This window comes from Aegilops tauschii, chromosome 5, assembly GCF_002575655.3.
Source record: "Aegilops tauschii subsp. strangulata cultivar AL8/78 chromosome 5, Aet v6.0, whole genome shotgun sequence".
In the NCBI taxonomy this organism is placed as follows: Eukaryota; Viridiplantae; Streptophyta; class Magnoliopsida; order Poales; family Poaceae; genus Aegilops; species Aegilops tauschii.
In genome coordinates this window covers 579,178,498-579,195,236 of record NC_053039.3, presented here as the reverse complement: position 1 = coordinate 579,195,236, position 16,739 = coordinate 579,178,498, and the positions used below count along the sequence as shown (strand labels likewise).

The 16,739-nt window shown below is 47.3% G+C and overlaps 2 protein-coding genes across 4 annotated transcripts; both read left to right on the top strand.

Moving 5' to 3' along the window:
• The first annotated feature begins 364 nt into the window (after positions 1-364).
• Positions 365-2,966, top strand: LOC109761720 (beta-fructofuranosidase, insoluble isoenzyme 3-like). Of its 3 annotated transcripts, none has more exons than XM_045228221.1 (8): positions 365-533; positions 684-692; positions 845-1,238; positions 1,376-1,865; positions 1,985-2,137; positions 2,232-2,476; positions 2,585-2,678; positions 2,772-2,966. In XM_045228221.1, the coding sequence occupies exons 1-8, from the start codon at positions 365-367 to the stop codon at positions 2,964-2,966; spliced, it is 1,749 nt and encodes a 582-aa protein (XP_045084156.1). The 3 variants fall into 3 exon arrangements, with proteins under 3 accessions (XP_045084156.1, XP_073354616.1, XP_045084157.1); XM_073498515.1 differs by having other exon boundaries at positions 1,985-2,143; XM_045228222.1 differs by lacking the exon at positions 684-692 and having other exon boundaries at positions 1,985-2,143.
• Positions 2,967-6,848: 3,882 nt separating this feature from the next.
• LOC109761724 (probable xyloglucan endotransglucosylase/hydrolase protein 30) lies at positions 6,849-8,337 on the top strand. The gene has a single exon (XM_020320553.4). The coding sequence runs from the start codon at positions 7,140-7,142 to the stop codon at positions 8,223-8,225; it is 1,086 nt and encodes a 361-aa protein (XP_020176142.1). The 5' UTR covers positions 6,849-7,139; the 3' UTR covers positions 8,226-8,337.
• The last annotated feature ends 8,402 nt before the right edge of the window (positions 8,338-16,739 follow it).

Genomic DNA, 16,739 nt, shown 5'->3' with positions numbered 1-16,739 from the left:
CTCGCCCTCATCCCCAAAGACTCTACTCCGCCGCCGCATCACGCGAGCGTCGACTCTATCACTCTCCTCCACCCGGCCTATAAATCCAGCCGCATTATCCACAGGCAAGCCATGTCCTCCGATCCTTCGTCGTTCTTCTTCAATCTCCGCATCAATCCATCCTCCTCCGCGACGCAAGATCGGCTGAAAATCGGCCGGCCGATCCAATCCAGGTTCGCGCATGTCATGCCTGCTTCAGATGTTGATTTCCTAATCGGAAATTAATTAGTAGCGCCATGTGCCTCTAAAATTAGGTTATGCTCTATCCTGCGGATTAAACGTTTCCCTAATTTTTTGCATTGCACGTGCTCTATCTGCTCTAGTAATGGGGATGGCGGCGGCGCCATTGATCGTGTCTCTGTTGTACTGCACGGTGTTGGCGGTGCACGCGTCGCATGTCGTATACCCGGAGCTCCAGTCGTTGGAGGCCACGGAGGTGGACAAGGAGCTGCGCACGGGGTACCACTTCCAGCCCCCCAAGCATTGGATCAATGGTACGTATGTGTGGACTATTTCCCCGTTTCACCATCAGTTGCTTTAGTAATTAAGTTACTCACTCCTCGCAATTTCTTTTGTGTGACCTTTGCTAATTAATATTGGATGACATCGAACCAACTCTTCACAACGATGCAACGATTGATCAGATCCAAATGGTACGTGTGCACTCATACAAATTGATCATCTCGATCGGCATCTATCTATTGGTCAAATGAATTAGCAATCAGTTTTGCATGACTATGGATCTGTTGTGCACTTTGTATGACCCAACATCATATCGATCTCAACGTCTGGATGCTGCATGCAGGGCCGATGTACTACAAGGGGCTGTACCATCTCTTCTACCAGTACAACCCCAAGGGCGCCGTGTGGGGGAACATCATCTGGGCGCACTCGGTGTCGACCGACCTCATCGACTGGGTGGCGTTGGAGCCCGGGATCTACCCGTCCAAGCCGTTCGACATCAACGGTTGCTGGTCGGGCTCTGCCACCATTCTGCCCAACGGCGTCCCGGTCATCATGTACACAGGCATCGACCCCAAGGAACGCCAGGTGCAGAACGTCGCGTACCCGGCCAACCTCTCCGACCCCTTCCTCCGCAAGTGGGTCAAGCCCGACTATAACCCCATCATCAACCCCGACCATGGCATCAACGCCAGCGCCTTCCGTGATCCCACCACCGCTTGGTACGGGCCAGACGGGTACGTACATCACTATTTATTGTCTCTTGTGCCATGCTGACATACATGCATGTAAATAATTATGTAGAACACGTTTTGCCGGATTGATATTTACACAAAGATTATGCTATACGCTCATGTGCGTGGTTGATTTGCAGACACTGGAGGCTGGTGGTGGGCAGCAAGGAGAACATGAGGGGGATCGCGGTGTTGTACAGGAGCCGTGACTTTAGGAGGTGGATCAAGGCACACCACTCGCTGCACGCTGGGCTCACGGGGATGTGGGAGTGCCCAGACTTCTACCCCGTGGCGGTGGCCGGCGGCAGACGTCACCACCAGAGCGGTGTGGACACCGCAGAGCTGCATGACAGCACAGTCGCTGCGGAGGTAAAATATGTGCTCAAGGTGAGCCTCGACGTAACGCGCTACGAGTACTACACCATTGGCTGGTACGACCATGCCAAGGACAGGTACACCCCTGACCTCGACTTCCCAGACAATGACTACGGTCTCCGATACGACTATGGCGACTTCTATGCATCCAAGTCATTCTTTGACCCGGTCAAGAAGCGTCGCGTGCTCTGGGGCTGGGCCAATGAATCAGACACTGTCCCCGACGACCGCAACAAGGGTTGGGCCGGCATCCAGGTCACTACACATCCACATTTGCATCACACCAACAGAATGTCTTCACTGTTTTTTCCATGGCCCCCTGACCTTCACATGGCTCTTCACGTACTGAGATTTAAATGTTTCTGAATTTTTAGGCGATACCGAGGAAGATCTTCCTGTCACGGAGCGGTAGGCAGCTAATTCAGTGGCCGGTAGAGGAGATCAAGTCATTGCGTGCGAAGCACGTCAATGTCAGCAACAAGGCCGTCAAGGGCGGCGACTACTTCAAGGTCGGCGGCTTCAAATCCGTGCAGGTCAGTACAAAGCGTATATATAAAGACCATGAGGCGGCGGCCCCCTATGAATTGTTAGTGAATGATGAGCCAATGCTATATATGCCAGTCGGACGTGGAGGCGGCGTTCATGATCAAGAACCTTGAGAAGGCGGAGAAATTCAACGCGTCGTGGCGGACAGACGCGCAGGGGCTGTGCAAGAAGCTCAACTCACATGTCAAGGGCGGCGTCGGGCCATTTGGGCTCTGGTTGCTCGCCTCCGACGACCTCAAGGAAAGAACAGCTGTTTTCTTCAGGGTATTCAAGAACAATGACACCAGCTATGTCGTCCTCATGTGCAACGACCCTACAAGGTAGATCCCATGTATATAACTCACTCAAGTCACGCTTTTATATATTTATATACAACTTGCAATTTACCACACTCTAGATCCAGTAATCCTGAATGATCGATCGAGCAGGTCGTCATTCGAGTCGCAGATCTACAGGCCGACCTTCGCCGGCTTCGTCAACATCGACATAACCAAGACCAAGAAGATCGCCCTCAGGACATTGGTACGTAACCACAAAACGTACATTGAATTAGTTACTTACTGAATGCACCCTTGCAAGAGGTGGTTCTAAGCCATGTTGCGGAATACATTTCAGATCGACCACTCTGTGGTGGAAAGTTTTGGTGCCGGCGGCAAGACGTGCATCCTGACGAGGGTCTACCCGAGGAAGGCCGTCGGGGACAACGCACACCTATTCGTCTTCAACAATGGCGAGTCGGACATCAAGCTCACCAACCTGCGTGCATGGGAGATGAAGACCCCCACGATGAACAAACGTCTGGGGCAGTAGCAACAGCCCGGCCCGGTCGATCGAGGATTCAGAGTAGCCTAGACTAGCCATAGCTAGCTAGCTTGTCGATTTAGTTCAGATTAATTAGGAGAGGCTCCAGGTTTAGTGATGAGTTGTTAGAACGGACCGGAAATGGTCCGTTTTGTTTCAGAACCTTTTCCAAATGGCAGGAGGCCTTGAAAAGCCAACATATCAACAAAAATTCGAAAGAGAAAGAAAATAAATATTGTTAGGCTTGTCCTGGCCGTGGAAGAATTCCACGTGAGGTTACTGAGGTAGAGTGAGGATCCACCTTAGCTAATATGTTGGTCGCCATTGCCGTTGGTCAGTAGAGGGGGGCGCTGCCCACCCACACTTGAAAAAAATTGCATAGAAAAATAAAGGGCAGTGTTACGCGTCCGCCGACGGATAATCTAAAAAGATTCACCGCCCCAGCAACCGTTAGATCTGATGCCATCCAACGCTCAACCCCGTCCCATCGTTGCAACAGACCACATGTTGCACAAACCCTTTTGCAACATAGGTGTTGTTGCAGAAATTGTTATCGTCTTCACTTTTCTGCAACATGAGTGTTGTTGTGGAAGGAAATTTTGCAACATAGATGATGTTGCAGATTTTGTTGTCTTCATTTTTCTGCAACATGGGTGTTGTTGCGGACGGAAGGCATTTTTGCAACATAAATGATGTTGCAGAGAAAAAAATCCGCCTTCACTTTTCTGCAGTATGGGCGTTGTTGCGGAAAAAACTTTTACAACACAGATGATATTGCGGAAAAAAATTCAATGAAGATGAAGTTATAGAAACGCTGACGTCCTTGTCGACAGCACCACCGCCGTTCGCGTCGTGGCCGCCAACGACAAGGCCATCCATCCATGGCGCTTGCTGTTGTAGCAACGGCTGCTGCTCGCATAGTCCCTCCATGGCCGCCCACAACAGGGTTGTGACGTCTAGCGAGACTTGCATGACCATGTATGCTCGCATGCTACCTCCGTGGCCGTGCCCGGTGGGCACGGGCTGTTCGTGGGTGTCTCCATGGCCAACATCTCCGAGCATGCCCCAGATTGTGTGTGTGATGGAGAAGGATGGATGGTTGGGAAAGGAAGAAAGAAGGCATAAGAAAACAAAAGATGTCGATGGGAGAGCAATCGGGCGAGGAGATAAGGCAGGATGCAAAGCGGTGCATGCCCACTGGGACACGCGTCGCCTGTGGGAGACGGTGGACGAGCGAGAGAAAATCTACCGGTTGACGCTAAGCGTTTTCCAAAAATAAATTGGGGGCTTAGATTGGAAAAGAAAATAGCGTTTCACATCCCAGATCTTTAGGATTTGAAACTTGTGTACCCTGGATGGACCGATCTTCATGATTTGAACCTTCTCTCTCGCTCCGGCACTGCATGTGTCCTGTCATTTTTATGCAAGACACGACGAATGGTATTATTTATCTTTTGTAGTTCATAACCTGCATTCATGATTATTTTCCTACATTTTTCGCCCCGAGTCAATAATATGAGATGTTTATGCAAAATATGTTATGAAAAATCCCAAGTTAAGTTCTTACTAATTGTAATTACACACAATTAGAAAAATATATACTATGAGCACCACTTTACTTTACGTGTACCATCGAACAGGTTCGTAATCATGCATGAGGGCTACCCAATACTTATTTTTTTTCTTTATTATTTCAAGTGAGTAGCAGGTAAATAGTGTGGATTTTTCTTAATGAACCGAGGGAGTGTCCAATGAATGCATGTGAATCCATGACAACCTATTGCCTCCAAGGCTTGCTTCAGGTATACCTAACTGGCAAATCAATCAACCAAGTGGTTGCACCGTCCCATCCGTACCGTATTGATGTTATTATACTCTACCATACATGCATGGCCGTATACGTGTACGTGTATATTCTGCTAGCTAAGCAGTACTAGTAGTTGATCGCTCAGGTCTCTGTTGTATAGTTCGCATCTCCTTGTCCTGTTATCTCCTCTTAATTACAAATTAATACGCGCCAATATGTGTCACGTCCTTGCTTAGCTAGCTACTCATGCATTTATTTATTCTCTCACAGATGCCTAGCTAGATAGCTAGTACCATACCTGCTAATCTACCGAACCATGCTAATAAACTATCCTCTGTTTCATCAGACCTAATGAAACAAGAAGGAACAGCCAATTGCCCATGTTCTGTCGTCTTCATTTTTGGTTTGTTCACATGGGAACATATATGTGTACATTTTTTTTTGTTCACATGAGCAATGATTAACGAGAACTAATTATAACCGTCAAAATGCACTTAAATAAGTTAGTAGGTGTTGTTGTTAAGTACCCACGGACTATTAGCATCTTACCACAACAGGAGTAGTTGCACATGCAGTTCAATGATCACATATGATACATGATTTGCTCCATATATATAAAAAGCGATTCATACTCGAATTTCAGGAATTGCTAGCTGGCTAGTACTACAGTACTCCCTCCGTCCCATAACGTACATTATGGGACGGAGGGAGTAGTAACTACTAATTTTCCGGCAAAAAATGAAGAAGAAAAAACGCCCTCTGATCCAAAATAAGTCGCAGTATTGAATTAAGGTTAGTTCAACCTTAATACAAAACTGCGACACTATTATGGATCAGAGAGAGTAGTAACTAGTGATCAACCATGCATGCGAGGATTACCTAGGCCACATGAAACAGTAATTATGCATGCAGGCTAAAATTGTTGCTTAATTACTATGGAAAGCATGCATGCATGCCGTTAGAGTTTGGACAAGTGATAGAGAGAAAGACATGCATAAGTATTTTTTTTACTACTACCTCCGTCTCGGTGAATAAGTCATTGGCGTAGTTCTAGGTCGACGATTTAACTATCTAAATATGTATTATATGTGACAAAAAAGTATATTTAGAAACTACATCCGTGTAGAAATCTAGTGATATACTTTTCATGACATATAACACATATTTAATTCATCAAATCGATGACCTAGAACTACGCGAGTGACTTATTCACCTAGACGGAGGTAGTACCACAGTGCACAACCGTTGGCGGCTCGATGAGTCGTCGTCGTGTATATAAGTACCCACCGTCCGTGAATGAGACCTCAACTTTACTCAACCGCTATGCATGTAGGTAGGTAACATATCCCAATCAGCTCTCTTCGATCATATTCATATGTCCCTAGCTAGCTTTCCTTTTCTAGGTTCTGTGCAATGAGTTTGATTATATGCAAATATTTACAGTTTAGCTGCACATCAGTCAGCTGATGCGAATTTGGCGTCAATCGATTTCTGAATGAATGAAGGAAGGAGATGTGTCCAGAGGTTAAAGAAGACTGTGGGCCATTGATTTCCCATCTAACGGTGCAAAAATCGACTGAGCTCAAACCAAAAATTCAGCTGACTGATTTCTAGCCATTCCCAAATAATTATGTACACCGAAATCAAATACAACATATATGTGCAAAATGCAAATAAAAGCATTAGCTAATTATATTTGTGTAGCCTCATTTGTGATGGGAGTGCACTGATAGCAAAAGATTTTTCTTGCAAAAGTAAAAAATAAAAGTACTAAGAAAATCCATTCCGTCCCCAAAAAAGTTGTATCTTGGTGGATGTATTGGTCTTTAGACACACACAACCCTACACAACCAACCATGAAAAGTTGAAAATAATCACTCCTTGGATAAAACAATCAATAAATCAATCAAGAAAATATATGTTAATCCACGTGCAAATATGCATGCATGGGTGTCTGTTCAACTAGACAATAATACACTTCCACAGCTTTTTATCCAGCAGAATATATCCTACTCAAAAAGCAAAAATGCAATATAAAATAAAATGGAATCTTGCATTAGATAAATAGATATAGATGTCCCGTGAGCCCAGCCAACCAGGTAAGGACCGGCGCGGCGCCGCCGGTGCCATCTCCAACCTCCACCTAGCTTATTAGGTGCTACGACCATCTCTAACCTCCCTATCATTTCCACCATCATGTTCCTATCTGCAAACCAACCAATTTAGAGTTTAGACACATCACATGGTATATATACAAATACAAATCCTTTCCACTTAACTCATCATTAGAGCACAAACCAGGCAGGCGGTGGATCGATCGATCGATCGGCGCCAAGAAATTCCCATCCTTCAAGTTCTTGGTTGATCGAGTGATCATGGCGGCAGCAGCGGTGACGCTGCTATTGCTTTTCGCCTCCTGCATGCATGCCGCCGTGTTCTGCGCGGCGGCCCCGTTCGATGAGGTGCCGACGGTGACCTTCGACGAGGGCTTCGCCCCGCTCTTCGGGGAGTCCAACATGGGTCGCTCCTCCGGCGGCGACGCCGTGAGCATCACCTTGGACCGCAGCACCGGCTCCGGCTTCATCTCCAAGCGCTACTACCACCACGGCCTCTTCAGCGCCGACGTCAAGCTCCCCGCGGGCCACACGGCGGGCGTCGTCGTCGCCTTCTATCTGTCCAACGGCGACGTCTTCGAGGCCACCCACGACGAGCTGGACTTCGAGTTCCTCGGCAACCGCGCGGGCCACCGGTGGCGGATGCAGACCAACGTGTACGGCAACGGCAGCACGGCGCGCGGCCGGGAGGAGCGGTACGTGCTGCCCTTCGACCCCACCGCCGCCAAGCACAGGTTCTCCATCCTCTGGTCCTCCAGTTCCGTCGTCTTCTACGTCGACGGCACCCCCGTCCGCGAGGCGCAGCGCCGCCGTAGTCGCCGTCGTTTTACGGACGACGGCATGGGTCCCGACGGCGACGACAGTGACATGGGAGCCGACTACCCGTCCAAGCCCATGGCGGTGTACGTGACCATCTGGGACGGCTCCACCTGGGCCACGGAGAACGGCAAGCACACGGTGGACTACGGGCACGGGCCCTTCACCGCCGAGTTCTCGGGCCTCGTGCTCCGTGGATGCCCCGCCGACGCCGGTGCAGACATCCGCCAGCTCCACCTCGGCGCCTCCACGCAGCGGTGCGCAACGGCGGAGTGGGAGCTGATGACGGCGGAGTACGCGGTCATGACGGCACGGAAGCGCGCGGACATGCGGCGGTTCAGGCGGAGGCAGATGGTGTACACGGTGTGCTACGACACGGACCGGTACCCGGCGGCGCTGCCGGAGTGCGAGGTGAACGCGGCGGACCGGCAGATGTTCGAGCGGTGGGGCGAGTCCAAGGCCTCTTTCAGTTCCCGGACGACGCCGCCGCCACCGCGGCCGCTTGCCGTGTCCATGATGCAGGCCGACTGACTAATCGGATCGGACGGACCACCGGCGTCCACGTTGCTGCCTGTACAGTGTTGCTTAGCTAGCTAGTGGTACAAAAGTGATTATATATGATGAGCAGTTGGTTGATGATGGATCTGTTTGGTTTTGTATCTAAATAAATAAGTAAAAAAAAGCTAGTATGTACCCTAATTGAATGGGTCACTGATTAAAGGTGGTGCTAATTAATCCATCAGCAGGACCAGTATCATTATCTTCTCATTATGCACTAACTCCACTAATTAGGCTATGATTGCAACATATGGGAGCACAACTTATTCTTTGGTTAGACTGAGTTATGCACGGTTTCAAAACATGAACCTACAAATTAAGCAATGCTCTTGCAAAAAGCATAACTTAGCCGACAAATATTATTTGTTTAAAACATTCAGGTTGAGGGAACTAGAAATATTTTGCCGGAAACCACACGATATTAACTAGCCTATATGTTGGATTTACTTAGTGTGCCTTTACTCTTATGAGGACAGAGAAAACTCGAGTTAGCCCCCCCCCCCCCCTCCCCGCGTCGCCCGAGACGGGCGACTCGGGGGAAACCTAGCCGCCGGCGCCCCGTCGTCCGCCCTCCGCTCGCCCTCACGTCGCCGCCACCGGAGGGCCGGCGGCGGCGGGGCTGTCCTTCGTCCTCCCCCCCCCCCCCCCCCCCCCCCCCGCGCGCAGGCGCCAGATCTGGGTCGGCTGCGGCTGCGGCCTCCCACGGCCTCACCTTCTCGCTGGCGGTGCGGGTGGAATGCCCTGGCCGCAGTTCCCCGCGGTGATGCTCTGGTCCGCCCCGGCATGACCTGGACGCCGTCTCCGGCTAGCCGCGGCGCTCCGGCCGGCCGGCCTCTGAAGGGCCCTGCTAGCTACGGCTCCTCCCCCTCCGACCCCCCCCCCCCCCCGGCGAGTTCCAGGTCCGCCTCCTCGAGGGCCGGCCATGGAGGCTGCTGGCTGCGGTTGTGCCCATCGGTGCCTGCCTCCTTTCGCACGCCGGTCGGGCTTGGTTGCGCGTGAATCCACTTCAACACCACCACCTCGCCCCACCTCCCCCCGCAGGGGCGGCTTCGGCCCGGCGGCAATGGACTTGCGTCCATTGTCGGCCGGCGTGGCTTCGGACCCGACGAGCCTCGAAAGCTGCGCTCTTTCCGGCTCTCTTGGCTCTTTGGCTCCTCAGCATATCCGCACCATCACCACCCTGCGGTGTCTTTGTTGGCCATCCATCCCGGTGCATCTTCGTCACCGGCATGCTCCGGGAGCTGCGTCCCCTTCCAGTTCCCTGGGCCCGCCGGCCTCCCTGTGCTCCGGTCCCGGTGGCCCGGATCTGCGTTCCTTCCAGATCCTGGCTTATCTTGGGCTATGGTCACCGTCCAATCCCCACTTCATTCCGCGCAACCACGCATTCTCATCCTCCTCCGGAGTTCGCGCGCCCGGCGATGCACGGTGCCTCCTTTGGAAACGCGCGTGGCTCCCCTTCCTGCAGTCGCAGCACAAGCCTACACCCGATGACCTCCTCTTCGACTCGTGTTCCGACGGCTTGGGATTGCTTGAAATTGGCCAGGGCGAAAGCTCTGCATCTTTTGCTGGCAGCGACGACACCCGCAGGTGCCGTCACCTTCCTGGAGGCGTTGTCATGGCCGTTCTGTGCCCCTCTTCGAGCATCACGGGAAACCCTAGGTCCGGGCTTTCGGATCGGACGACGACGGCGTCTCGGTGTCGTTCTCCTTCTTGAAGGCGTTGTCTTGGTTGCTCGCGTCGTCCTCGGTGCGGGCTTCGGAGTTTTGGTCGTCTAGTTGTAGATTGGTTTGCTTCTCTGGTCGGAGAGTTTAGCCGTCTTCTTCATTGTTTGGGTCGTGCATCTTTCATCTCTCCGCTTCGGGCACCATATTCACGCCCCTTGTGTCCGTGTCATGCGTTGTACCAACTCTTGTAACCATTCTTACTTTTTCTATCGATGCAATGATACGCAAACTTTGTGTATTCGAGAAAAAAATGACAGAACCTTACTGTTAGCGGTTTATTTTTTGTCAACTTTGTACTAACAAATAAATTTCATGTGTCAGGTAGGTGCATCGTCTTGAAACCGAGTCCAGGACATTGATAAAATATTGTCTTTCTTGCATCGCTTGTTTTAAGCTCTCGTAGCCTCTGACCCACCCAAGGACATAGCTCATAACCAAGAGATTCCAAGCTATTGATCTGTCCCAGGACCAGTGAGTTAATGCCACTGCCTATCTCGAAAGATTCTTATAAAGAGAACGGCTTCCCTGAGCAAAAGATGATTAGCTTACTCACCATTTTGTTTCTATCGAAGCATATTGTACAACCCCATTCGTGTGTGTTTTGACGTGTCCCTAGATACTAGTACGTATTTAAATTTCATGGGTATGGGCATAGAAGGTACCAGGAACTGGAATACAACATGCACTCCCGGACTAACATGAGTGTTGCGGCTGGGTATCAGTTGATGGGGGTGGAGTACACAGTGATGACGGCAGTGAATCGCTTGGCCCCACCGTGGTTCGGATGGAGGTAGATGGTGTACACGATGTGCTACAACATGGACCAATACTTGGGTCGTGCTAATGGAATGCGAGTGACAGGGCAGGCATCCGCGTTTGAGTGATTTATTTACCCAAAACCACCAGACTTGAACAAGATGAGGAACAAGTAAATGAACAAGATGAAGAACAAGTAAATGGACAAGATGAAGGACAAGTAAATGAACAATTTGAAGAACAAGTAAATGTCCTTGTATTGTCATGAAATGGTTGGTACAGATATAGTCATTATTGTAGTTTGTCAAGGTTTTTTTTTCCTCTCGCTTAGGCATAGGTTTGGTCTTATATGACTTTGCTATTTACCGACGGGCTTTGTATGTGTTGGTGTTGATTGTGTGCATCCTAACTATGCAAAAGTTGGGTGTGTACTCATTGTGTTTGTATCCACTTGATGCTTCATCTTGTGTCAATAAAATCCACCCTTTACAAAAAAAGTAAATGAGCACAATGAAGAACAACTAAATGAACTCACCTTCTGTCTATCACACATGAACGTGTACTTTCCGATTTACCCTCTTCAGTTCCTCCAAGGGCATACTTACTCCAACCACTCCAAATGCAATGGGGTACATATTGTTGTTTGCATCCCTTCCGGTAGCTGCTAGTATTTGTGCACCACTTGTCAATTTGATGAAGCAACCATCAATACCTATGAGCGGCCTGCATCCATTCAAAATGCCCTCACAAGATGCTTTCAAACAGAAAAATAGACCATGGAACCTTGGTCCGGCAGTTGGATTTTGTCTTGTTTTGCCACTAACAGTAGTGACAATGCATCTTGATCCAGGATTTGTAACTTCTATAGTCTCCAAATAATCTCTTAGCCTCTCGTATTGCATCTTGTGATCCCCAAGCACAATATCCTTTGCTTTCCTCTTTGCTCTCCATGCCATCATCCTGTGGACTTCAAGACCATACTGCCACTTTGCTTTATGAACTATAGCAGGTACAATAGTGTTGGGATCTGATCTGAGAGTTTCAAGCATTTTGTTGCCAAGCCACTTTGAGCTAATCCTAGTTTCTTAGATTGGGTGGGACATGTGTGCTCCAACCTCATCTTCTTAATACGAAAGTGGGATCATTACTTATCTTTGCTGCTGTCATGTAGAACTGACATCCCTCTCCATAACAACGTACTATTATCCTATCACTGTAGTTCCTATGATATTTGTATCTTCTAACTTGTTTGACATGCAAATTCACAAGAGCCTCTCTGAATTGGTAAACATCTCTGAAAAGGAGGCTTAGCTGGAATTGCTGCTCTGGATGCATCCTCTCCTCATCATACCAGACCCTAGGTGGTCTTTTCTTTGCTCCGCTCCTTCTCCCAGAGGGGATAACAAAGGACATTGGTTCATTGTCATCATCATGTGCTTCAAAACCTAAATCTTCCTCTTATGAAGATGGAACGCTGTCCTGTTTAATGCTAGCACCAGCACTAGAGTGGGATCTACTTGTAGGCCTTGACCTCTTTGGTTTCTTCTGAAAAGATTAGTAAGTGGAATCTCTTGTCCCTCCTCACCCTCTTCTTCCTAGTCTATGTCATATATATCTTCAGGCTCTGTGTCCCCCTCATAGTGTGTACTACACATGTATTCAACTCTCTTCCTCTTAATCTCATAAATAGTTTCCTTTAGATTAGTTTCCTTTGTCCTCCTATGTACTTGTGCTCTGGTTGCAGTCTCTGCTTCTTCTTCTTTTCTTCTTCTTCTTCTTCTTCTTCTTCTTCTTCTTCTTCTTCTTTTTCTTCTTTTCTTCTTCTTCATACTGCAATGAATCTGATTCTTCTTCTTCTGCATCTAAGAGGTCCACATCAGCTACAAAATCTTCATCACATACTGAACATCATCATCATCATCATCATCTATGTCAATGTCTTCAGCAAAATGTTCCTCATTTGCTAAATGGCCCTCCTCAGTGGCGTATGCAGCCCTGAGCCAAGCCCCGCGCCAACAGTTTGTGCTGTAGTGGCTACAATAGCTAAACTGCTACAGTTACCAAAGGATATCAGCCGCACGCCCCAGGCCATGGCCCCCTCAGCCAGACTTCCCTAAGCAAGACGTCGTGACGCGGTCATTCCCGTCGTCAAGATCGCGTCTTGCAGAAAAGTCTGTTATAGGACGTTGTGTGTCCATGATGTGTTACTTGTTGAGTCTTTGGATCCTACGTTTTTTAGTTTTATACGCATAGGAATAGAAGGCACCAGGAATCACCAACTGGTAACCGAAATTATAACATGCATTCTCAGAGTAACATCACCATTTGCGCTACATCGGAGGCTGGGTTGATGGCCGGAGAGTATGCTCTGACAACAAAAGCGAAGAACTGCGCTCTGTGCTTGTTCAGGCGGATGCAGATGATGTACACAGTGTGTTGCGACACGAAGTAGTACCTAGTATAGCGCTAATGGAATGCGAGTGAACGTGGTGACCAGCAAGTATTCAATTGGTAGGGCGAGTCAAACATGATGCGCTCCAGGCAGCCTCTAGCGATAACATTGGTGTCCATGTAGCAGGCTGACTAGGTGACCCAATCTATTGTACAATTGCTTAGCTACTAGTATAAAAGATAAATGATAGCGCATACAATTATGACTAGAAAGTTTTGCGCAGCGAATACTCCCTCCGTTAGGAATTACTTGTCACAAAGATGGATGCACCTAAGACGTATTTTAGTTCTCGATGCATCCATTTTTGCGACAAGTAATTCGGGAGGGAGGAAGTACATCTCAAGGATATGCTTGTAGTAAGTCGCCTGGATTTTAAATTTGGGCAAGTCAATTTTTTGATCGTTGATTCTTTTGTCAAGATTCATACACTTTTTTTAATTGTGTGGTTTAAGATTCATACACTTTTTGATCGTTGATTCTTTTGTCAAGATTCATACAGTTTTGACTTGCCCTACTTGGGGTAAGTCAATTTTCTCCTTAGGTTGGATATTTGACTTGCCCCTGTTTGGGGCAAGTTGATTGTTTTTCTTAGGCTAAATTGTTAACTTATCTTTGTTTGGGGTAAGTCAATTTTTTAATTGGGCTTGAAGCTTGTTACAAATTACCTGTTTGTATGCACTTTTGCTTTTCTTTTTCTTTATATTTTTAGTCGATTTTCTTTTCTTACATGTGTATGTTTGGTATCACTTTAGCTATATGTAAGTCTTCTGAAAAATCACTTTGGGATAGTTGATTGTTTTGGCCCTGATTTTTGCTTTGGGATTCGTGCTTCTTTTTTCATGTTATGTTCTGTGAGTTGTTTTGGGTTTTTCTTTTTGTCTGATCACATATTTGGGTCAATCAATTCCTTAACGGGTTGAAGCCCATTACTTGTGCGACCAAGCCCTCCCCTCTCTCCATTTGTTCTTTTCTATTTTTCTATTTTTATCTGATTTTTTCCCCTTTATTAGTTAGTTTTTGTGTGGGTATTTTGGGATGTTGGGTGAGTCTAAATGTACACACACAAATACTCTAAAATATATGGAAAGAAATTGTGTGTCTGCTAGGTTCATCATCTTGGTTGCATGAGTCGTAAGATTGACAAAATATTGCATTTTCTGAAGGAAACACAAGTAAATGCATCTCTTGTTTAAAGCTCGCATATCCTCTGACCTACCCAAGGACCAAGCTCATAACGAAGAGATTCTGGGCTAGGATCTTTCGGAGGATAAGAGAGTTAGTGCCACTTCTTGTCTCTTATAAGTAGCAAGACTTCCCTAAGCATGAGATGAATATCCCGCTCGCCATTTTATTTCTCTCTCAGTATTATCCATTCCCGTTGCATGTGTTACTTGTGTCTTTGGATTCTACATTTTTTTAATTTTATGCTCATAGGAATAGAAGGCACCAGGAATCACCAATTGATAACCGAAATTACAACATGCACTGCTGGAGTAACATCATCATTTGCGCTACAGGGGAGGCAGGGTTGATGGCAGGAGTACGTGGTGACAACAGAAGCGAAGTACTGTGCTCGGTGTACACGGTGTGTTGCGGCACGTGGTAGTACCTGGTATAGCACTAATGGAATGGGAGTGAACGTGGTGAGGGGCAAGTGTTTAATTGGTATGGCGAGACCAACATGGTCTGCTCCAGGCAGCCCCTGGCGATAACATTGGTGTCCATGTAGCAGGCCGACTAGGTGTCCATGTACTTAGGTACCAGTGCAAAAGATAAATGATGCGCATACAATTATGACTAGAAAGTTTTGCGGAGCGAATACATCAAGGATAGGCTCGTAGTTGTTTATTTATTTGGACACCTAGTGTATTTGTTTGATTTGTATTTGTTAAGAACGGCGAAATTGCAAAAGCATGTAAAAGGAGATAAAATGGGGCCATAGCACATCTGTTCTACAAAACACCAAAGGAAAAGAAGGTACAATGCAATAGTTGTGACATACAAAAACTGGTCATGATTTTGACCTAAAGTTACTTGCAGGGGTGGTGTTCACATGAAAAGGGATGAACCTTACTGCTGGAGGTTTATTTTATATCAACTGGCGTCCAGCAGCGGGGGTGGGGGACGTGGGTGGCGGAGATCACCAACCGCGACACCCACAAGAGGCACTGGCTCGAGTCCTTCCACACGGCTGAGCTCGCTGCCCTTGAGTACGACAAGTGGTAGGTCCAGTTGCATGGTTCTGCGGTGCGCCTCAACTTTCCGTGGGGTGAGGCGCCCGTCGATCTCGAACTGTCGCTGCCGAGGGTGGTGACTGCGGCGGTGGCTAGGGAGGACCGGGAGGTGAGGGGTCGCATCCCGCGAGGCCGCCGACGAGGAGGCCATCGTCCTCTCGGACTATGAGGAGCATGATGGTGATGAAGAGGAGGATTTCGACGTTAAATAATGGCGGAGTATCTTCCGCGACTACGGTGACGATAGCACAGGGCCTGGCCCCATGGGTGGTGGGATGTCGCGGGCAGATTGGCTCGCCCTCTACAAGGGTGACGGCAGTGAGTACTAGGGACACATCAAACAGCACACCAAATGGGGTGTGACAATGCTCAGAAAGAACACACCAAATGGTATAAATAAGTATAAATACAGATCTTCAAAAAATAATTTAGTTAAATTTTTAGAAGTGTCATCGCACATGTTTTTTTAAAATACCCATGGAGTAAAAAAATGTCCGCACAAGCATTTGTGAAAGGTTGATAAAGTTTTGAAATGTTTACTAAATGTTCACACACTTATCCATATGTTAGTGACATTTAAAATATATTAATAGTTACTAGAAAGTTTTACGCACGGAACACATCACATGGGTATGTGAGTAGTCGTCTTGATGTATTGTTAAATTTTTGGGCGCCCGCTGCATTGGTATTTGTTAAGCACGTCAAAATTTACAAAATCGTTTAAGAAGAGACAAAATGGGGTCACAGAATGTCTATTTTACAACACATAAATTGATCTTGCTTTTGACCTCGAAGTTACTTGCAGGGATGTTGTTCACGCCGGAAAGAAAAGAACATAACATGATTATTCATTTAATTAGTGGGTATGACATTCCCACCGATAGCGATGGACATACATGTTACATCTAGCGACTCTCTTAATCCTCGTCTCTTCGATACACAGCTAACCATATTTTGCTTAATTCTAGCTGTTGGCTATAGCTTCGTACCTTTATTTCATCGAAGAGAATGCCAAATGTCAATTTATTATAATTGCTAGTTTATTTTTCCTTCAATTTTGTGATTCACCATTAGGTTTCGAGTGTAGTTTTAACTATTTGAGTAGTACGAAGTCACAAATTTGTTAGAATTCGAAATAAAAAATAAAAAATTCATGCATAGAGAATATTGACATAATTACAGTGTCATGTGACATCCGGTCACACTGTTTCTTTGGATTAAAAGGCAGAAACCATGGTAAATCAATGCGTTCAATGCATTTTTGAGGTTTGACCTTTTATTATAATTAAAATGAAATAGAAGAAAATCCTTCTCCTCATAA